Source organism: Haemaphysalis longicornis, unplaced genomic scaffold, assembly GCF_048455015.1.
Source record: "Haemaphysalis longicornis isolate Haplotype H1 unplaced genomic scaffold, Haemaphysalis longicornis Haplotype H1 scaffold_1, whole genome shotgun sequence".
NCBI classification, from domain to species: Eukaryota; Metazoa; Arthropoda; class Arachnida; order Ixodida; family Ixodidae; genus Haemaphysalis; species Haemaphysalis longicornis.
The window spans coordinates 351,031,329-351,048,836 of NW_027526203.1; the positions used below are offsets into that span (position 1 = coordinate 351,031,329).

At 45.0% G+C, this 17,508-nt stretch overlaps 1 protein-coding gene and 1 long non-coding RNA gene across 2 annotated transcripts in view; one reads left to right on the forward strand and one right to left on the reverse strand.

The window, feature by feature from the left end:
* The first annotated feature begins 81 nt into the window (after positions 1–81).
* Phers-m (Phenylalanyl-tRNA synthetase, mitochondrial) lies at positions 82–15,312 on the forward strand. The gene is made up of 5 exons (XM_077685859.1): positions 82–877; positions 1,794–1,950; positions 4,789–4,920; positions 12,900–13,060; positions 14,687–15,312. Exons 1-5 carry the CDS (start codon positions 293–295, stop codon positions 14,975–14,977), a joined length of 1,326 nt encoding a protein of 441 aa, XP_077541985.1. The 5' UTR covers positions 82–292; the 3' UTR covers positions 14,978–15,312.
* The window catches only part of LOC144154672 (uncharacterized), a 49,682-nt gene continuing 34,811 nt past the window's right edge, over positions 2,638–17,508 (reverse strand). Inside the window, exons 2-3 of the long non-coding RNA XR_013319447.1 lie at positions 6,194–6,384; positions 2,638–3,200 (exon numbers count right to left, since the gene is read on the reverse strand). This is a non-coding gene — a long non-coding RNA (uncharacterized LOC144154672). The remainder of the gene's footprint in view (positions 3,201–6,193; positions 6,385–17,508) is intronic.

The following is a 17,508-nucleotide window of genomic DNA, read 5'->3' on the forward strand; positions in this document are numbered from 1 at the left end:
TGGTGTGTCAGACTGTATGTACGTTTTTTTTTTTAAGACTGTTCAAGTGCTCAAGCCTCAAATTCACTGTGGATTGCTATTGCTATCAATGTTTTGGTTTCGGTGATTTTTAGTGTAGTCTGGTTGATTTCGTATGATTTCGTGATTTCGTACACGGCCACGACCTCCACCTCCGGAACAGTCTGGTACAGTTTTGAAGTCGTGGGTGTGCTTCGTGCCTGTATGGTTTGTTTTGGCAGGGTGGCTGTAACGTCGCTAACGCTGCACTTCACGTTGTCGGTTGCGGCTAACCATGCGTGTTTTTAGTGAACCTTGCCTTCGTAGGCTGCTGTCGTTTACTTCGCCACAAAATGTTCTTATGCGTCACTCGACCGCAAGTGCTGCGGAAGGACCTCGTCGTCTCCTCCAAGATCCAGTGGTCATCGACGGCAAGCAGTACGAGCCCAGCGACCATTGCAACCTTACATCTCGCATCTTGGAGCATACGACTCGAAAGCTGCACCTGAAAGCCTGCCATCCCCTGCATCTGGTGAAAAGGAGAATAACCGACTTCTTCACTGAGAGGTACACAAATCGCAGGGGAAATCCGTCTTTCTCAGTTTACGATCGACTCAGCCCCGTGGTCACCCTAGAGCAAAACTTTGACAGCCTGTTAATACCGGCGTCGCATCCCTCGCGGTGCAAGAGTGACAGCTACTACATCAACGACGAGCTGATGCTGCGGGCGCACACGTCAGCGCACCAGCGTGACTTGGTCAAGGCCGGCCTCGATGCATTTCTGGTTGCCGGAGATGTATACCGCAGGGATGAAATCGACAGGCACCACTACCCGGTCTTCCACCAAGTCGAAGGTGTGCGGCTGTTTTCGGCTGACGAAGTGAGTATTCCGAGGTGGCAGCGACGTAATGCCAGCGAAAGACCTTAACCTGACTGATGGTCCTAGGCAAGTAGTGTGGCGGAGCTGACTTAATGCTTTCGGAGGGTATTCGAAAATATTTGTTATTGGACGTTGGTGCACATTATGCCAATTATTCATATCTTGATAGTCAGTCTAATTCGTCGTTTCGTTGTACATGTTGCGATCACTGTGGCTCACCAAGTCGTTCTGGTTTACATTCACGGTCAAGGTGCCTCGCCCTTGATCATTGCATTGATACGGATAGTCGCACGGAGAGCCTACTGAATCCACCACGGGTACACAAAATATGGCTTAAAGCGAGCGGGCCCAATAATGCTAGTAAAAAACGATCGGTTCTAGCATTATCAAAGATCTCTCATCAGAGAAGGGGAAAGTGTCCGTCAGACAGCGAGGTGGTACTAGATTACCTGTGAAACACAACTAACCTGCCACAGATAAAACAAAATCGCTGTAGATTGTTTAGTAAAAATTCTGAAGACTCAATATTTCAGTGCAAAACTTATCTGATAATGGATCGAACAGATGCCTAAAAAGCAAGCATACATTCTTTTCTATCAAGCAAGTCGCTCACTCTAAAGCGGTGTGTGACCCCCCCTGTGTACTCACAAAAAAGCTAAATTGATTCAGTTCTGTGTATTTGTACATCTTGTTTTGGTAAAGTAGCAGTGGCATAAGCATACTCAAAGCCCTGTGTGTGTTTTCAAATAATTAGGGGCAAGGGCTCTTTCAAAATAAAAAAAAAGAATGATGTGCACCCACCAGGGTAAGAGGATTGCATATACGGTACTCATAATTCACTTTCTATGTACAGGGATAGGTACGAGGTGCAGCTAATGCTTGGCGTGATATATTTGTTTGGCCATTTCCCCTTTAGTTGTTCTCTGGGAGTGGCCACGGGTTGTCTCTCTTTGAGAGCGGCGGTGAGCGGGAAGCTGACAAGCAGGGTCTGCACACACGGGAGGCCGCCAAGCTTCTGGAGCACAGCCTCAAGAGCGGTCTCCAGGGACTAGCCCAGCAGCTGCTCGGGCCTGGTAAGACTGACTTATACTTCACTGTGACCAGTTAGCCAAGGAGCTGGCTCTCGGTTTTAATCGAGGCTAAATGTTGCATCAAGAAATGCGAAGACCATGTAGCTTTAGATGCTCATCCAACTAGCTGTGTTTCGAGGGTATAGTAGGTAAAGTCCTCATGTTCATCCGTTGCAGAAGGCTTTTGCGGTCAGGAGGATAACAAACACTGTAGAAGTCAGATGACACCCCCTCCCCACTTCTGCGCTTTTGCCATCAGTGACATTTGATAAAAGGTGCTCATGTTGGTGACATTGTTGTCACGAAATGATTCCTTGTAAAGATACTGCAGTAAGTAAGCAGAAAAGGGAATAGTTGGTTGCTCTTGTTAGCAGAAATGTGAAGACAGCATGTGAGAATGGCACTGAGAGTAGACAAAGTGCAGGGGACACCACCATGGTGCCCTTAGTGGGTGGAATGTAAGGCCACTCTGTGGCACAAAGCACCAGGTGCAGCGTGAGTACCATGTGCTGCTTCAGCCGGAACCCACTGTGGTGGTTCAGTGGCTAAGGTGTTGTGCTGCTGAGCCCAAAGATGCGGGTTCAATTCCTGGCCGCGGCGATCGCTTTTCTGGTGGAAGCGAACACGCCCGTATGTTTGAGATTTGGGCTCACGTTAAAGATACCCAGGTGGTCAAAATATATCTGGAGCCCTCCACTATGGCGCACCTCATTGCCTGTGTAGCGTTGGCTTGTTAAACCTTATAATCAATAAATCAATCAATCAAATGCTTCAGCCAGAAGCAGACAAGCACCAACACAATAACCACACCTGTAGTTGTCTGCATGAAACAGCTCTCCTCCTGTGAGATTAACATCAGTAGTCAGACAAAACAAGCTTTTAAAGCAAATGTTTACTAACCTAGTCGAGCCGAGTTTCGCCGTCACCAGCAATTTGACCTTCATTTGACCATAGCTGTGCTGTATGTAGCCTTGACAACACATTATGGGACTTGCCACGCCAAGCTCTGCCGGCGGCTTGGCGCATGCGCTCTGTGCAGATGGGTCCCCGCCTGACGACGCGACTCACTGCGCATCTGGCTAAGAGGAGCGCCACACTTGCCTAGTTAGTGCGGGCTTGGCCATGGATGAGAGCGAGGCCGGGCCGTATTCTCTGAGCGTTGCGCGGGAGTGGGAGGCTTTGAGCCGTCGTCGGCAAGCGGCGTCTGACGACCCCGGGGATTTCACCCTGCGAGCTGCTTCACTGGAGAGGGTCTGGAATTCCAAGCACACGAAGCTAATGTCAGAATTGAGGAAGAGCGCAAGCGCCTGAAGCGGGACCACAACAAACACAGCCATCATACCTGGCTTAACGAAGAGTTTATACCTAAGTATAATAATTACAGCTTAAAAGTTAACAAAGTGAAACCAAGACTTAACCAGGTGAAACCAAGCTTTTGCTTCGCATATCCAGAGTTAGCTGAGCTAAGATGCAGTCACCTTTTAGCTGCCCCTGTAGAGCATGTTGCCTTAAATCTGGTGCAGTGTTGTGGTTTGCTAAATTGGGGCAGAACATAACAAGAAAATTTGTAATGCAAAAATGTCAGTTGCAGCGTGTGGCCTGTATACGTGCCTGCGTGCAGTTTTTGTTTGTTTTTATGGGCTAGGAGAATAAAAAAAGAGCCCTTGTGTGACTGCTGTTAGAAGGATTTTGTTAAGTAGTTATTTTTTCAGGGATGGCATTGTTACTTTTGTTGCTTAAAAAAAATATGTACACCCCGACAGTGAAGTGCTCTTAGAGCTATTTTTTTTATTTACCAACCAATTTTAGTAAAACTGCACTGCATTATAGAGTTTTTTGTGCTGGTTTCAAATCTGCCATTAGATTTTTTGGAAGTTTATTATATATTGAGTTAATTAATGATTAATTGCCATTATTTTGGGTCACAGTTACTAAATAACCACTCCATACAGAATGGCAATTACCACGTGGCTAGGCAGACAAATGACTAAACAATACAAAATAGGAAGAACTTTTTTGATTCAGCTATTTTTGGTCGTTTTACAATACAACGAACTTCGCTTCCTCCGCGCTCTGCCAGAAATGGCTTCGCAGGTGGTGCCAATTGAACACAATAATAATTTTCCAAAGCCTCCATTTCAAAAATTTGTTTCCAACATTGTATTCTCCACACATTTCGGTATCAGAAGCAAAAAAAAATTACAGTTGTACCTGCTCTCGGTGCAAAGATATCCGAGGACGAAATGCTAGCTTTGCATTGCAAGAAAAGTGCCGTTTCACCATCGAATTATGCGCTAACTGAGCTGTACAGTGCACTTGAAAATGCTATTATAATATAATAACAACAAAATATCGTGCCTTTTGATGAGGAAATTTACAGACTGATAGAAAAGTAGCCGCGGTGGCCCAAAAATGCCATTTTCAAAAAGCTTTTTTTGACCGTTTTTCGGCCCCAAAGACCCAACTGCCCCCTTAAGTTCTTTTTAAGGAACAGGATACGGAACAGGAACAGGAAGCTCTAGAAATGCATTTTGGGCTGATCAATGCTTGATAGCAAAGAAATGACATTTTCAAACAGAAAAAAATTGTAAAAAGACAAAAGGAGGGAGTAAGAACACATTGGTTTGCTTTTGTTTGTTTTCATTGGTCCAAATGGGGGAAAATGTCATAACAGCTAGCACAATGGTCAGTTCTCGTTAACCACACTAATTCTAGGCTTTCCTTCTTTAGTACACTAATGAGTAAACCAGCTTACGGATGAAGCCGTGTTGCATTTTTGCTCAAACAAGAAGTGAGTGCATCTTCTGAATTTTAAAATTTCCTTTCAACTTTTGTGGACAGACACAGAAACACGTTGGGTGCCAACGTACTTTCCCTTCACACACCCCTCATGGGAGCTGGAAGCCAAGTTCCAGGGAGAATGGTTAGAGCTGCTGGGCTGTGGTATCATGGAACAAGAGATGCTGTTTAATGGTGAGTCCTGTGCTCTTCTGCTTGCTCCACGGCAATTCAGTTGCACTTCACTGCCAGCACAACAGGTTGTTGTGCTGGCTGGATTCGGTTAGGTAACATTGGCTGTTGGTATTGGGCGCCCTCGATTTTAACCAGTCCTGGATTGTCCGCGGGCAGTCCGAGGACTAGACCCTGTAGAAATGCATGAGAAAATCAAGCACTGGATCAGGTCCTGGACAGTCTTTGGACAGTCCAGGAATGATAATCGAGGAAGCCCATTACTAGGCAGTTATATATATTGACCTGTCACTGACTCAAAATGTCTAACTTCTGTTATGTAGGTTAGTCTGACCTAGGCTCAGTATTCTTAAAGATGCTGATTACAGGAGTGCAAGTTGGACAGTTTTTATTCATAAACAGCCGTTTATTTGAAATGAACACACAACCACTTTTATCGCATTTCGGGCAACAGTGAAGGTTTTGTATGTTTTGGGAATTGGGTACATGCCTGAAAATCTTAAAGAACAGTGCTTTCATTTGTGGTTTTGCAGTTGTGGCAATGTGTATAAAGATCAATAAATTTGAAAGAAAAGATCTACAACATGTAATTTTAGGGGCGAAGCCCCTTAGGGGCTCGGGCTGTCGACGTCTCCTGTTGTCGTTGTCGTCGTTTCATGTAGTCACAGTACTAAAATGCCAGGACACTCGTTTTCCAACGCCTAGAGCTAGAACGTTTCATCTCCGTGGGCAAAAACTTGTACAAAAGAACACACCGGGACATTCGTCTTCCAACTCCTTGCACTAGCTCTAGTTTTATCTCCGTGGGCAAAAACTTGTACTAAAAGAACACACGGGGCACTTGTTTTCCAACACCTCACTCTAGAACGCTTTGTGCTTCAAAGACACGAGACTTTTACAGCAAAGCTGTTTACTTCTACCCCCATCGGTTTCATCGCCAAGGTGCCGAGACTACACTTATACACTGTGGATACGGTGGGACTAAGAGGGCCGATGTGGGATACATGGGGTTTCACCTAGCCCACAAAATGACCCATCCAAAATGCCCCAGAGAGGTTCGCGGCGTCTGCGAGGGATGCCACGATGGGTTCCACTCGCCGACAAGGCGACTACAGGCTCCAAAGGACCAGGACGAACCAGGAGATTTATTGGCCGAATGGTACAGCGCATACTGAACGCCAAGACAGGGCTAAGAACTACACTCAAGGCCCTGCCCGAACAGGCGGCTATGGCCGATGTTGCACGTGGGCCACTCGGGAGGTAGAAATAGACCTACCTTGCATGTCCGATCAGGGTCAAAAACAGGCCCCGACCGAACGGCAGGGTGGAGGGGGGATGCGCCAATGTTAGGACGAGCAGCGTCTCGGTTCTTCGGCTCCTATCTCCTCAATACTGCATGCTTCGCCCCTCCCCAGGTTTTATGTTAGTGGAGGTGGCCCGGTTTTTTGCTTGGAGCGCAGGCATACTCTGCATTCAATGATATTAAAAGACAACATATAGGTAACAAGGTAGCACATTGGGCGAGTTGGATAGCATTCATGGTGGTCAGCGTGAACGGAAACAATACACAAAGAAGAGAATAGACGACACAGGTGCTGTGTCGACACAGGCGCCTGTGTCGTCTATTCTCTTCTTTGTGTATTGTTTCCGTTCGTGCTGACCACCATGAATGGACAACATGTAGGAGCACCACGGAATAAATCAGGCAACCGTGTTCTTAGATACAGCAATGCGCGAGGTAATGCAATAGACATTACGCCTATGTGCATGCACTTTTGCTGTCCTTGCCTACCTTCTTAGGGCTTTGCAAACTGCTCATTCAATCTTTTCGTGGTTTGTTCAGACTGAGCAAACTTCGGAAACTGCTGACTAGATGCCGCCATTGCACCACACTGCGTGAGAAAAGGCTCATGGGTGCTTCTCGCATGTTTCTTGCGGCTCGCTCTAACGTCGCAACATCAAAAACGCATTGCTTTATTGCGAAGTGCAGTACCTTTTTGTCACGAAATTACGTGTGTAGGGGCCCTATTCTCGACTGCACAAATTGCCGGCAATTCTGGCAATTTGCCGGAAGTCTTTTCTGATTGGCTTTCAATTTTGGTCACGTGCTTCCGGTTGACAAAGCGGTTGTGTGTGCTGTCGTCATTTTGACGTTTCATGTCGTTTACGGACACCAGTTCTAAAGTTTGCCTTATTTCTCGTTACTAAAGGCGCATAATTCTTGGCCGACAATGAAAAACCAGACTAAATGCAACGGACATGACAACGTAAGCCTGTCTTTGCTATTCAACAACAATACTGCTTGTAATACACACCCCCTCTGTGATTGGCTGAGAAGGCGTGATGTAATTTAAACAGTTGGCGGGAACGATTACGTCATGCATTGGCAACTTCAGCCTGCATAAAAGTGATGTAATGCTACGTAACAGCTTGAAAATAGCGGCTGTTTTTGTCACAAAATACAAGCACAATAGGGCAAAAAATTGCCCCGGCTTACGGCGCCGCGAAATGTGCGGCAATTTGCAGCAGGCGCAGTTTCGCATGCGCGCTGTTTAAAGCATGTTTCCTACCGAAACAAATTATAGTTTCAACTGCTTCCAAGTCAGCGATCATGGAGCATACAAATAACGTGCAGTATTTTGCTTTTATGTTTGGCAATAAAATAAAAATTATTTGTTTGGGGTAACCGCAACATAAGAGGGCAGTACAAGCCTCTCCATGACAAAGAGAACCCAATGCATGGCATTTGTCCATACTCATCCTAGTAAGCTTCACACGATCGAAATCAAGAGAAAAATAACAAAGAAAAGTGACTATTTGGTTCATTACAGCGCTGATTGAAGTTGAGCTTGACGAATGAGTGAATCGGCAACATTGGTGCGCTCCGCGGTTATCAGGCGTAGTGCTTCGCTGCTCTTATGTGTCATAGAAGCGATGGTCGCGGCCGTCTTTTTCTGTGATCACGCCATAAACTTGTAACATAGCAGCAGACGATGGCATGGCGGTGGTGGCGGCAAGGAAGGTGGTAACACAACAAAGCTTGCATTGAAGCAGAGAGCCCAGCTATGTTACTAAAAGCGATTGAAAGAAATAAATAGATACGGTAAAACAATTGTGTGGTGTTCTTTAGCTCGACATCCGCCTTTCGCTCGCTTTTGGATCAACGTTACTCGATCGCCTTGTGGTGTTGATGCCAAATTTGACCTCCAGAAATGTGTTTTTCTTGTCAGCCGCAGCTACCGTCTTAATTTTTATAGTACATGCCAAGTGTTTTTATATCTTTCTTGCACAATATTTGATACCTTGGTAGCGATCTTTATGAGTGACTCGTCAAATTACACTGCATGTCGTCATAGCTATAGGTGCAGCACATCACTGATTGCTTACGTCGTGCTTATGCAAAAAAACATGGGCGAATTGCCGGCAATTTGTGCAGTTGAGAATAGGGCCCTAGATTTTTATATCCTTAGTTGTGAACAGTTTGTGCCAAGGCCTGCAGTTGGCACCAGGCTCATCTGAAGGGTGCGAGCATTGTTGCCTGATAATGTACAGAGCAGCTCATTGACAGCTCGTGGAAGCTTTTAGAATGAAACAACTTTTTTGTGTGCCCTTCAGAGATTGAGCGAATGCATTCTGAAGAAATACTGTAAGGCTAGGCAGCTATTGGTAAAGGCAGGTTTAAAACGAACTGGGGAAAGGTGCTCAGGCATTTGTAGACCAGGAAGATTCCATGTGTACTTGTGTTCCTCGCTTCACTATTGTTTTGTGATGTCTCACTACGAGAGAATCAGTCTGCTACGCTTGTCCTGTTTGTTTCGTTTCTACCAGTCTTTTCTCGCTACTCTCCACCTTGCAAGTTAACTCGCCCCATTAGCCACCTTTTTCCAGAGTCAGTTCTTTTTATAAGGCTTCCAGTACCTGCTTGTGAAAACCTTTTTTTATCGTATGAAGCCATTGTGGTGCCGAGCTCTCTGATGCTCAGTTACGAAACTTCCCATGGGCCCATGTATCAAAACGCATCCCTTCAATTGGTCCGCTATTTTGGATTTTCTTTAATTATGGTATCATCTGTGTGCATCAACACGAATGGCTTTTTTTGCACATTCGCCCCTCTGCTGCTAGGAGGCAGTAGTGGTCAAGCCATGCAGGTCAAACCAGAGTTCTATGGGTTGGGTGGCTCGCTGTCTTGCTTCATAATGAAAAATCGTTAGCTGGCTCAGCGTACCTTAAAGCTATTTGACAGCCCAGAATTCTTTGTGATCATGTTTAGTTGATGTTGAAATTTTGATTGAGGAAACAGCTTGCGAGGAGAGTCGGTGGTGTAACTAAAGCATGGGAATGTGGACCCGCTTAGTTTTCATTGCATGCAGCTGGCTATCGGGCTGTGGAATATCGGCGTTGCAGTCAAGTGTGTGTTTCCCTGTACTGATCAACTGAAGCTTTTGCATACATTATTGCTGCTTGTAGTAACAATATATTTCTTTTTTACGGGGCATTTGATAGCGTAGTGGACAAATTTTGTTTGTTGCTTGCAGCCTTGATTGTCATTTTTCTGACTCGCAGATCTCTACTATTCATCTGTAGCCTGATATGAACACCTAAAACTGAATTTTTGGCATTTGTATAAGCATTTGCATGACCGTAAGTCCTACAGTGACAAAGAAGGAGCACAAGAATTTTGTCCTTGGGTGTGCAGTATTTCTTGTATTGTGTGTGTGTGTATTTCAGCCCAATGCGGAATGTACTGCTTCTGTTTTCATGCACTGAGCTTTAATTTGAAGCTCAATGCAGCATGGACAGCAGAAAGTTAATAATATATTTTCAAATAAATAGCTTTTGTTTCAAAAATATGAGAAATAGAGATTTAGGGGAAAAGAAAAAAAAGCTGTAGGCATACAGTGCGGGTACGTAGCACTCAGAGTGAAACACATGTAGTCACTGACATTCAGCTGTTGTTTGGCTCACTAAACTTTATTTCAAAGTGAATAAAAACTGAAACTGAGGTGAATTGTCCGCGGAGGCGTCAGCAAGGTACTGTAACGACACCGCTTGCTCAAAACAAAGTGCAGCACATTGTACATGTTCCGGAGTTTTGTTATCTTGCAATCAGCACTCGCAGATGGCAATGCCAAAGCTAAGTGGTGATGTTCACACTAGATGTTGCCATGGTCTGCATGATTCAAATGAGAAAAGTTTCATAACTGACTGTATTGAAGAACTATGGTGTGGTGTGCAGTGAAGAATCCATTACTGACCTTCTGCTTTCTCGAAAAACATGTTTTCACAGAAAATTAAAGGTGTCCAACATTTTGAAGTTCATGCATGCGCACTTGCGCGTGTGTCAACGTTTTTTTTTTTTTAGGAAAATCTTTAGTACTATCGGCAACAAGCATATGTGTTGGAATGCAGTTGTAGTTTTATTTTAGGAGAGTTGTTCAAACCAGTCTCGGTTTAAGTTCTGTGCAACACGTCCATGGCTTCCAACATTATCTGTGATCACGCATTAGTGATACTTCAGGAATCGCCATTTCCCACTATTCCCATGTTGTGCTTCAGAAATGGGCTGATAAACGTCCAAGCACCGATTCTAGTGAGCAAGTATCATCGCATCCTGTGACGAAGGACGAGCCAAAGCGTACGCAGTGCCGAATGAGCCCCGCACCCACTTCAGGTCCTGATGCAGTTCCGATTTCAGGGCATCTAATGCATGTGAAGAAATAGCTCGGGCAGGAATATGCTAATCACGTCATCTCAGTAAGAGGTGATAATGATAATGGCTGATGATGATAATATATTAAGAATTTCATTGTCTTTTTCAACGTCTTCCACTGCCCCTTAGTGTCCCACACTTAGATTCAGTCGACACCTGCTTATAACGGAGAGGTGCGTTGAATGGCTCGTAATAGATACTTTGCTGGGCACACTTTCTTAGTCCGGTTAAGTTGTTATATTGGCTTGTAAGATTGACTTGCTTACTTACTCTGACTGTTCAATTTCACGTTGACTTGCATGGCCTTGATTCTGTGCGCAGAGGTTTTAGGCAGTCAATTTAATGGCCCAGTTAATTAGTTGAGGTGCTCCATGAAATAGCGTTCCGAAATTCTTTGCCCCCTTTCTCTCTGACATTCCCCTCAAGTTTCACTTCATTGACACAAACTCATTTCCAGTGGATCCTCTCCTGCACTAAAAAAATGAAGTGGGGCCTTTCCTTGCGATGAAGCGAGCAGGATATGAGGATTGGGGTCTGTTGGTTCAATTACGGAGAAAGATTATTGGACAGCAATTTAAGGCTGCCTCTTTTGTAATTCTCTTGGACGTTTGAGCTTGCTTTCTAGTTTTCCCATTTAGTCCTCAAGTAAAGGAGCGTGATGGGGTACACAGTAAATTGAGCTTTGAGCTACTTCACTTGTCACAGCCGGTCACAAAAGTAATTTCTGGGAACTGTGCAGGCCACAGGCAGATATAATCTACATCTATTTTACCCTGGCGTTCTAACTGCTAAATCATTGTCCAAAGGCACTCACGTAATGGCAGAAAGGAAGCGTTACCCATTTCACACATGCTTTTTACCTATGTCACATGTTATCCATGTCACACAGGCCCTATCAGAAGGGGTCCCAAATATTCTCGTACTCACTGAACAATTCATAAAAAATGAAAACTTGAAAGGACGCAGGAACGCCACTAATTTTGTCAAATAATTGGCTAAAATGTGTGCATGGTGACTTTGATTATTTGAATATGTCTGCTTAAAAAGCTTGCAAAAGGAGGACCAGAAACCATGAGAGTGATGCATCATGTTCGTTACTATTCACGGTCTTGGAATGGCTGTGTGTTTTGCTGGTGTATGGCTTATACCAGCTCTGGCTGGACAGCTTTGCCTGACTTTGCCACTAATAACTGTTTGTGGAGCCGTCTAGAATATTTCATTGAAATTTGCCTTATGAGAATTGTAACAGGCCTTGTTACAATTCTTTTGCAATGTGCAGCCTACGTCGCTTCAATGTGGATTGAAAGTGCCATGTGACTTGAGTATTAAGTCAGCTTAATGCATATCTGAAGAGAAAATGCTTCTTCTCCCATCAATGCTATTAATCCTATGCTCAATTTTCAAGCCCAGATAATGCTTGAAGGCTTGCCCTCTTTTTTCATTCTGAGCTATGTTGCAGGTTGGCAAATTTTTTGAAGGGGAACTCGAGTGAGCTGTAAGCACTATTTACTTTGCCGGATTAAAGTATGTGTAGGCTGTGCTCCAGCTTCTTTTTTTTTTCTCATTTGCATGCATTTTTTAATGAGGAAAGTGTAAAAGTTCAAAAGTGGCGTTTCTCTCGCACCATCCTGCTCGCCGATTTGCTGACATCAGCTATGACGACACATTGGAAATTCCTGAGGGTCAAAGCTAGCATGCCAACAAGAAAATTTCTATGAACTGTGAAATGGTTGAAATTCAAAATTTTGGGTGCTGAGATAACGTTCAAACATATTGGAAACCAGCTTGACATCATTATGACAGTTGATGCAGCAGCTGTGAATGGGGCACGGTATTTTCTCTACTGCCATGCATTACAGGCAAACTAGGGCTCTAGATTGCCAGGAATTACTCAAGTAATAGATTACATTGGCTCAGCTGTGCAATGCTGTCACAGGTGGGGCTCCGACAATGCACTTCAGTGTCCCTTTAAAATGGCGAATTAATTTTTACTTGGAATATTAAGATTGTGCATGTGTGCAAGCGTAACTTTAAAATGTGCGTAACTTAAAAATCAGCTAGCGCTAAAGGAGTGCTAGCAGTGGTAATTGGGGCTGCATACCTAGTGCCTCCAAGATTACCACCTTGCCGTTTTGCAACCAAGGTGTTTACCTTGGAACAGGTATTGCTAGCTATGTACCTGGGGGCCAGAAAGAGAAGCAGCTGAGTGGGAAGGGGGTATGAATGCTGAAGCAGAGTGGTGAGCATGCGTCCATGTTTGCGTTGGGTGCAGCTGGTGTGGAGCACAAAGTGGGATGGGCGTTTGGCCTCGGCCTGGAGCGCATCGCCATGGCCCTGTATGGAATCCCAGACATCCGTGCCTTCTGGAGCACGGACCCTGCTCTCCTTGCCCAGTTTGAGCACAATGACCCCTACCGGCCTGTCGTCTTTCGGGTGAGCCACACGCACGCCTCGGCAGTTACTGTTACATTCACCCTGGACGTCGCAGCACTAGCGTAACAAGTACCTACATTTAGCGTTGCACAACTGTTGCCTTGTAGTACTCATCGTTGTGGCTTTAATGTTCAATCCTTAAGCCTGCCACAGTTTGGCCCCAAATGCCTGCCATTCGATGGCGTTGAGGTGCCCTGCTAGGGCAAGCGCCAGTGGTGACAAAAGAGGTGCTGGTCAAAGTGGAACCACAAAAAGTTTTTTTTTTTTTTTCATCAAATACCAAATATTGATACGTTCACAGTCCCACCCCAGTGGCAGACCTTTGAACCACCAAACTTGAGAATGGTGATGATGAACACTACTGCCTCATCAGGCGCATCACTTTTTGGTCTTGCTGCATGCTTCTACCATATCCCTGCAGAACAAAGGTTTCATTTAAATGTTGTAGGCTCATTCACCAAGTTACCAACTTAAAGGGACCCTGCAACAGGCTTTGTTCAGTGCAAATAAACCCGCACAACGTTTAGATTAGTGCCAGGAATACCCGAGCCAAATATTACACATGCACGTGTAATATTTGCAAATCGTAATGGAAGCATGCAATTCATAATGGAAGACGCGGAAAAACCAACTGCGCTCTCTTCAGTTTCCCTCATTATGCATCACTGGCACTGCTGTAATTACGTCATTTCAGCGGTACCTGTCCTATTGGCTGTTTCTGGTCAACTTCACGGCTTATTTCTCTCATTTCCTGTGAGGACCCGCCGTCGTCGGCACTGTGCACCAACCTCTTCTATGCCTGAACATTTTGAACAGTTTTGGCGTTTCTTTTGTGCTTTGCGTGCACGCGGAGCTTAAGTGACGAACATAATACTTCCCTTTCAACCAGACCACTCGACAACTAACACCTCCTGCGGTGGCTCAGTGGCTATGGCGTTGTGCTGCTGAGCCCAAGGCCACGGGTTCAATTCACGGCTGTGGCGGCCGCTTTTCTGATGGAGGTGAAAAGCAAAAACGGCCATGTGTTCGAGATTTCAGCACACATTAAAGATCCCCAGGTGGTCAAAATTAATCCGTAGCCCTCCACTACGGTGTGCCTCATCGCCTGTGTAGTGTCAGCGCGTTTAACCCCACAATCAATCAATCACTCAGCAACAAACGTTTATTGCTTCAAAAACACCCTACCAGCCTGAGAGTGGTGGGCTTGCGAGCAGGCAGCATTGCCTGCTTTTTTGTTGCACCAGACTGGAAATAGATCCCTCGACGTTGCGTTGAAAAAGAGAAAACTCCCCGGCCTCTGATAAATCGAAGGCCGCCGAAGAGAATGCCTCGAGCTACGGGAGAGAGCGCGCAGCTTTCATCGCATAATCCGCGGTCAAGTTGAAAGGGAACGATTAAGCACGATATTTCATCGCTTGTAACTTCGATGATAGTGAATGAATTTTTATAATTCTTGTGGGAGGAGATTGCTGGGACTATGGACTTCAATCCAAAATACATTACGAGTAGTCGGTGGTAAATGCTGCAGGGTCCCTTTAATGTGTTATTAGTTTTACACCTATTCATTTTCCTTGCCCAGCTGGAGACACTGCTGAGTGAGAGGCTTGTTTTGTTTTGGGATAACAGGCGCTGAGCAACCACCCTCCGTGCTTGGCAGACATGTCGTTCTGGGCACCTGCAGAGTTCACAGCCAACGACTTCTTTGACCTTGTTCGTTCCTGTGGTGGTGACTTGGTGGAACGCGTGGAGCATCGCGATACTTTTACCCACCCAAAGACAAATCGGACCAGCTACTGCTATCGCCTGGTGTACCGACATATGGAGCGACCCCTTGTTCAGGAAGAAGCCAATGCCATTCACCAGCAAATTGGAGCCAAGGCCGAAGAGCTCCTTGGGGTTGAACTGCGGATTAAGTGATCAGCATTGTGTTTGTGCAAATCCCGGTTCACATTTTCATTCCCCAACAAATGCGGACACTGTTTGGTGACGAGGGTTGTCATGGTGTTGCTGAAGCCCTCGATGACTGACGTTTCGCTGGTCATGTTCTGTTGTAATTTGCGAAAGCTAAAGTTGGCAGTACGATTTGTGTGTTTGTATATTTTCAGTTTTTAGAACCTATATTAAATTTTTTGTGCAGCATTCGTGTGTGCAACGGAACTGCACTGTCATGATGTATTTCATCGGTGAAAGCTGTAGGGTTATGACAAATAAACTGTTACAAATATTGGAAGAAAAGTTCAATATATAAGTTCCTAACACTGCCTTTTTTGTTTCTAACACCAGAAGCACCAGTGACACCACTTGTACCACCCTTGCGCTCTCTTTCTGTCACACATCTCTTCAGACATGCTTTACTAAGATGCATAGTCAGACTTGACTCCACTGCCTCACATTGAAGTGCTGGCTGCTTTTATGATACTGGTTGCAAAATTTTGCTACAAGGTTTCCACAACACGACTGCTTTGAAGTTTCTGAAGCAGCATCTTGATCCTAAAAGAGCACGGACACCAGATATTGCAGGTGCAAGCTGCATACAGTGCTCTTGCACATTAGGCTTGCTGTATTTCACGGAATCGGGATACTTGCACAAACATAAAAAGTGAGAATTTGTTGAAAAATAGTAGCAGCTCAACTCTTTTTGAGCAAAAAGAAAGTCAAGCTTATCTGTCTCCTTGATGTTGCATATAAGACATCTAAGAAGCACACCATGTACTTTTAATGTCAAAATTTAATGAAATTACGGATTAGCATTTGTTTGCCAGAGGTGAGCTGGCAGGTTGCTTTAGAAATTTTTAGGATTCAGGATTAAGTTTCAGGATTCAGCATTCATTAATATTGGGTTTCAGACTTCCCATCAAACTCTTGTAGCTTTATTCTAAGTTTGATAACATAGCTTTCCTATGTAATGTCCTATAAAGTTATATTGCATTCACCACGCGGAAGAAAACATGCTTTCACATTGCGTGTGCTACTAGCGTTAAATGTAGTACTAACAGGGGGCTGAGGTCTTCTCAAGTTGGAAGTCAGTTTTTCACATGCCTACCCTCATTGCAGGGATGGAAAGAAGTAAAATAGGGCACCAAAGCACTTGTTACAATGTAGTGAATGCAAAAGCATGAGGGTTGAATTGTGTAATGGATATGCCAATATTGTGCGCGCCATCATGTTTCACGGCTGCTGTTGATATAGACTGTTGATCCATCACGGCTGCTGTTGATCCACGGCTTGTTGATCCATCACCAGATACACTGCACCAGTGTGATTTGTAGAACCAGTGTCTCCTGGAAGGCAACACGTTCATTCCACTCGTGGTAATGACGTGGTGCCTACAGTGGGACGTGTCCAGTGGGCGTATAGGCGTTTCCTAGTCTGCACAGCCAAGTTACACACAGCACCATCCAGGGGCATGTATGAAGATATAGCCACATGCTTGTGGCGCTCAATTTAATAACCCAGAATCGTTTGGTTTTGTAGTGTAGTGGTTCCGCTCCTGCGTAGCGAACATCCAAACCCAAGTTCAAATCCCGTTAGTGCTGTTCCCCCCCCCCCCTAATTTTTCAATAGCTTGTCATACTTGAACATTAATATTTTTTGTCACGCACTTTATGCATTTTAAAGGTGCTTTCGGGCATTTCCACACCTTTAGGCCAGTTTCAGCTACTGTTGTTTCTACGTTTTTGTGGTTTTGCCTCACTTAGGTCTGTTTGGGCTATTTTTATTGAATATTTCTGGACACTGTGGTTGGTTCCCTATTGGATGGGTTTCGGTTGTTTTTCTTTCTTTTTTTCAATTTGGGTGATTTTGTCCGCTTTATGTTGGTTTCACCTCTCCGTATAGGTCAGCAAAAGGCTGGCTGAGCTAAATGCAGTAGGTATTTAGGTACATTATTTATTAAAATTACGTTGTTGCATCCACTTTAGGCCCATTGTGGCTGTTTATTTCACTTCGGGTGGTTCTGTGTGCTTTAGGTAGGTTTCTTCCGTGATATTGCCGCATGCCTGGGGCATTTGCCCTCTTTGGGTATGTGCCTCTTTCGGAATGTTGGGCGTGGGCAGAAGAGGCTAAAGTGCTACCTCGGCAGCTCTGGTTGTGCGTCAGCTTCAGTGCCGTCTGTAGGTCTTCTAAGCCCAGTAAACACTGCTTTTTTTTTTTATTCTACCTTTATTTGTGACATTTGTGGTAGAGGTGCGGGGTAGCACCTTAGCCTCTTCTTCCCACGCCCAATGTTCCGTTTTCTACCTTTATTCGTGACAATATCGCCCCATAGCAAGCTCAGATGATGACTGGCTGTGCTGACTAGGAAATGCATATACGCGTCCAGTGGTACACGTGTCCTCACATTATTATCATCCACCCGCCGCGGTGGCTCAGTGGCTAAGGCGTTGCGCTGCTGAGCACAAGGTCGCGGGTTCGATTCCCGGCCGCGGCGGCCGCTTTTCTGATGGAGA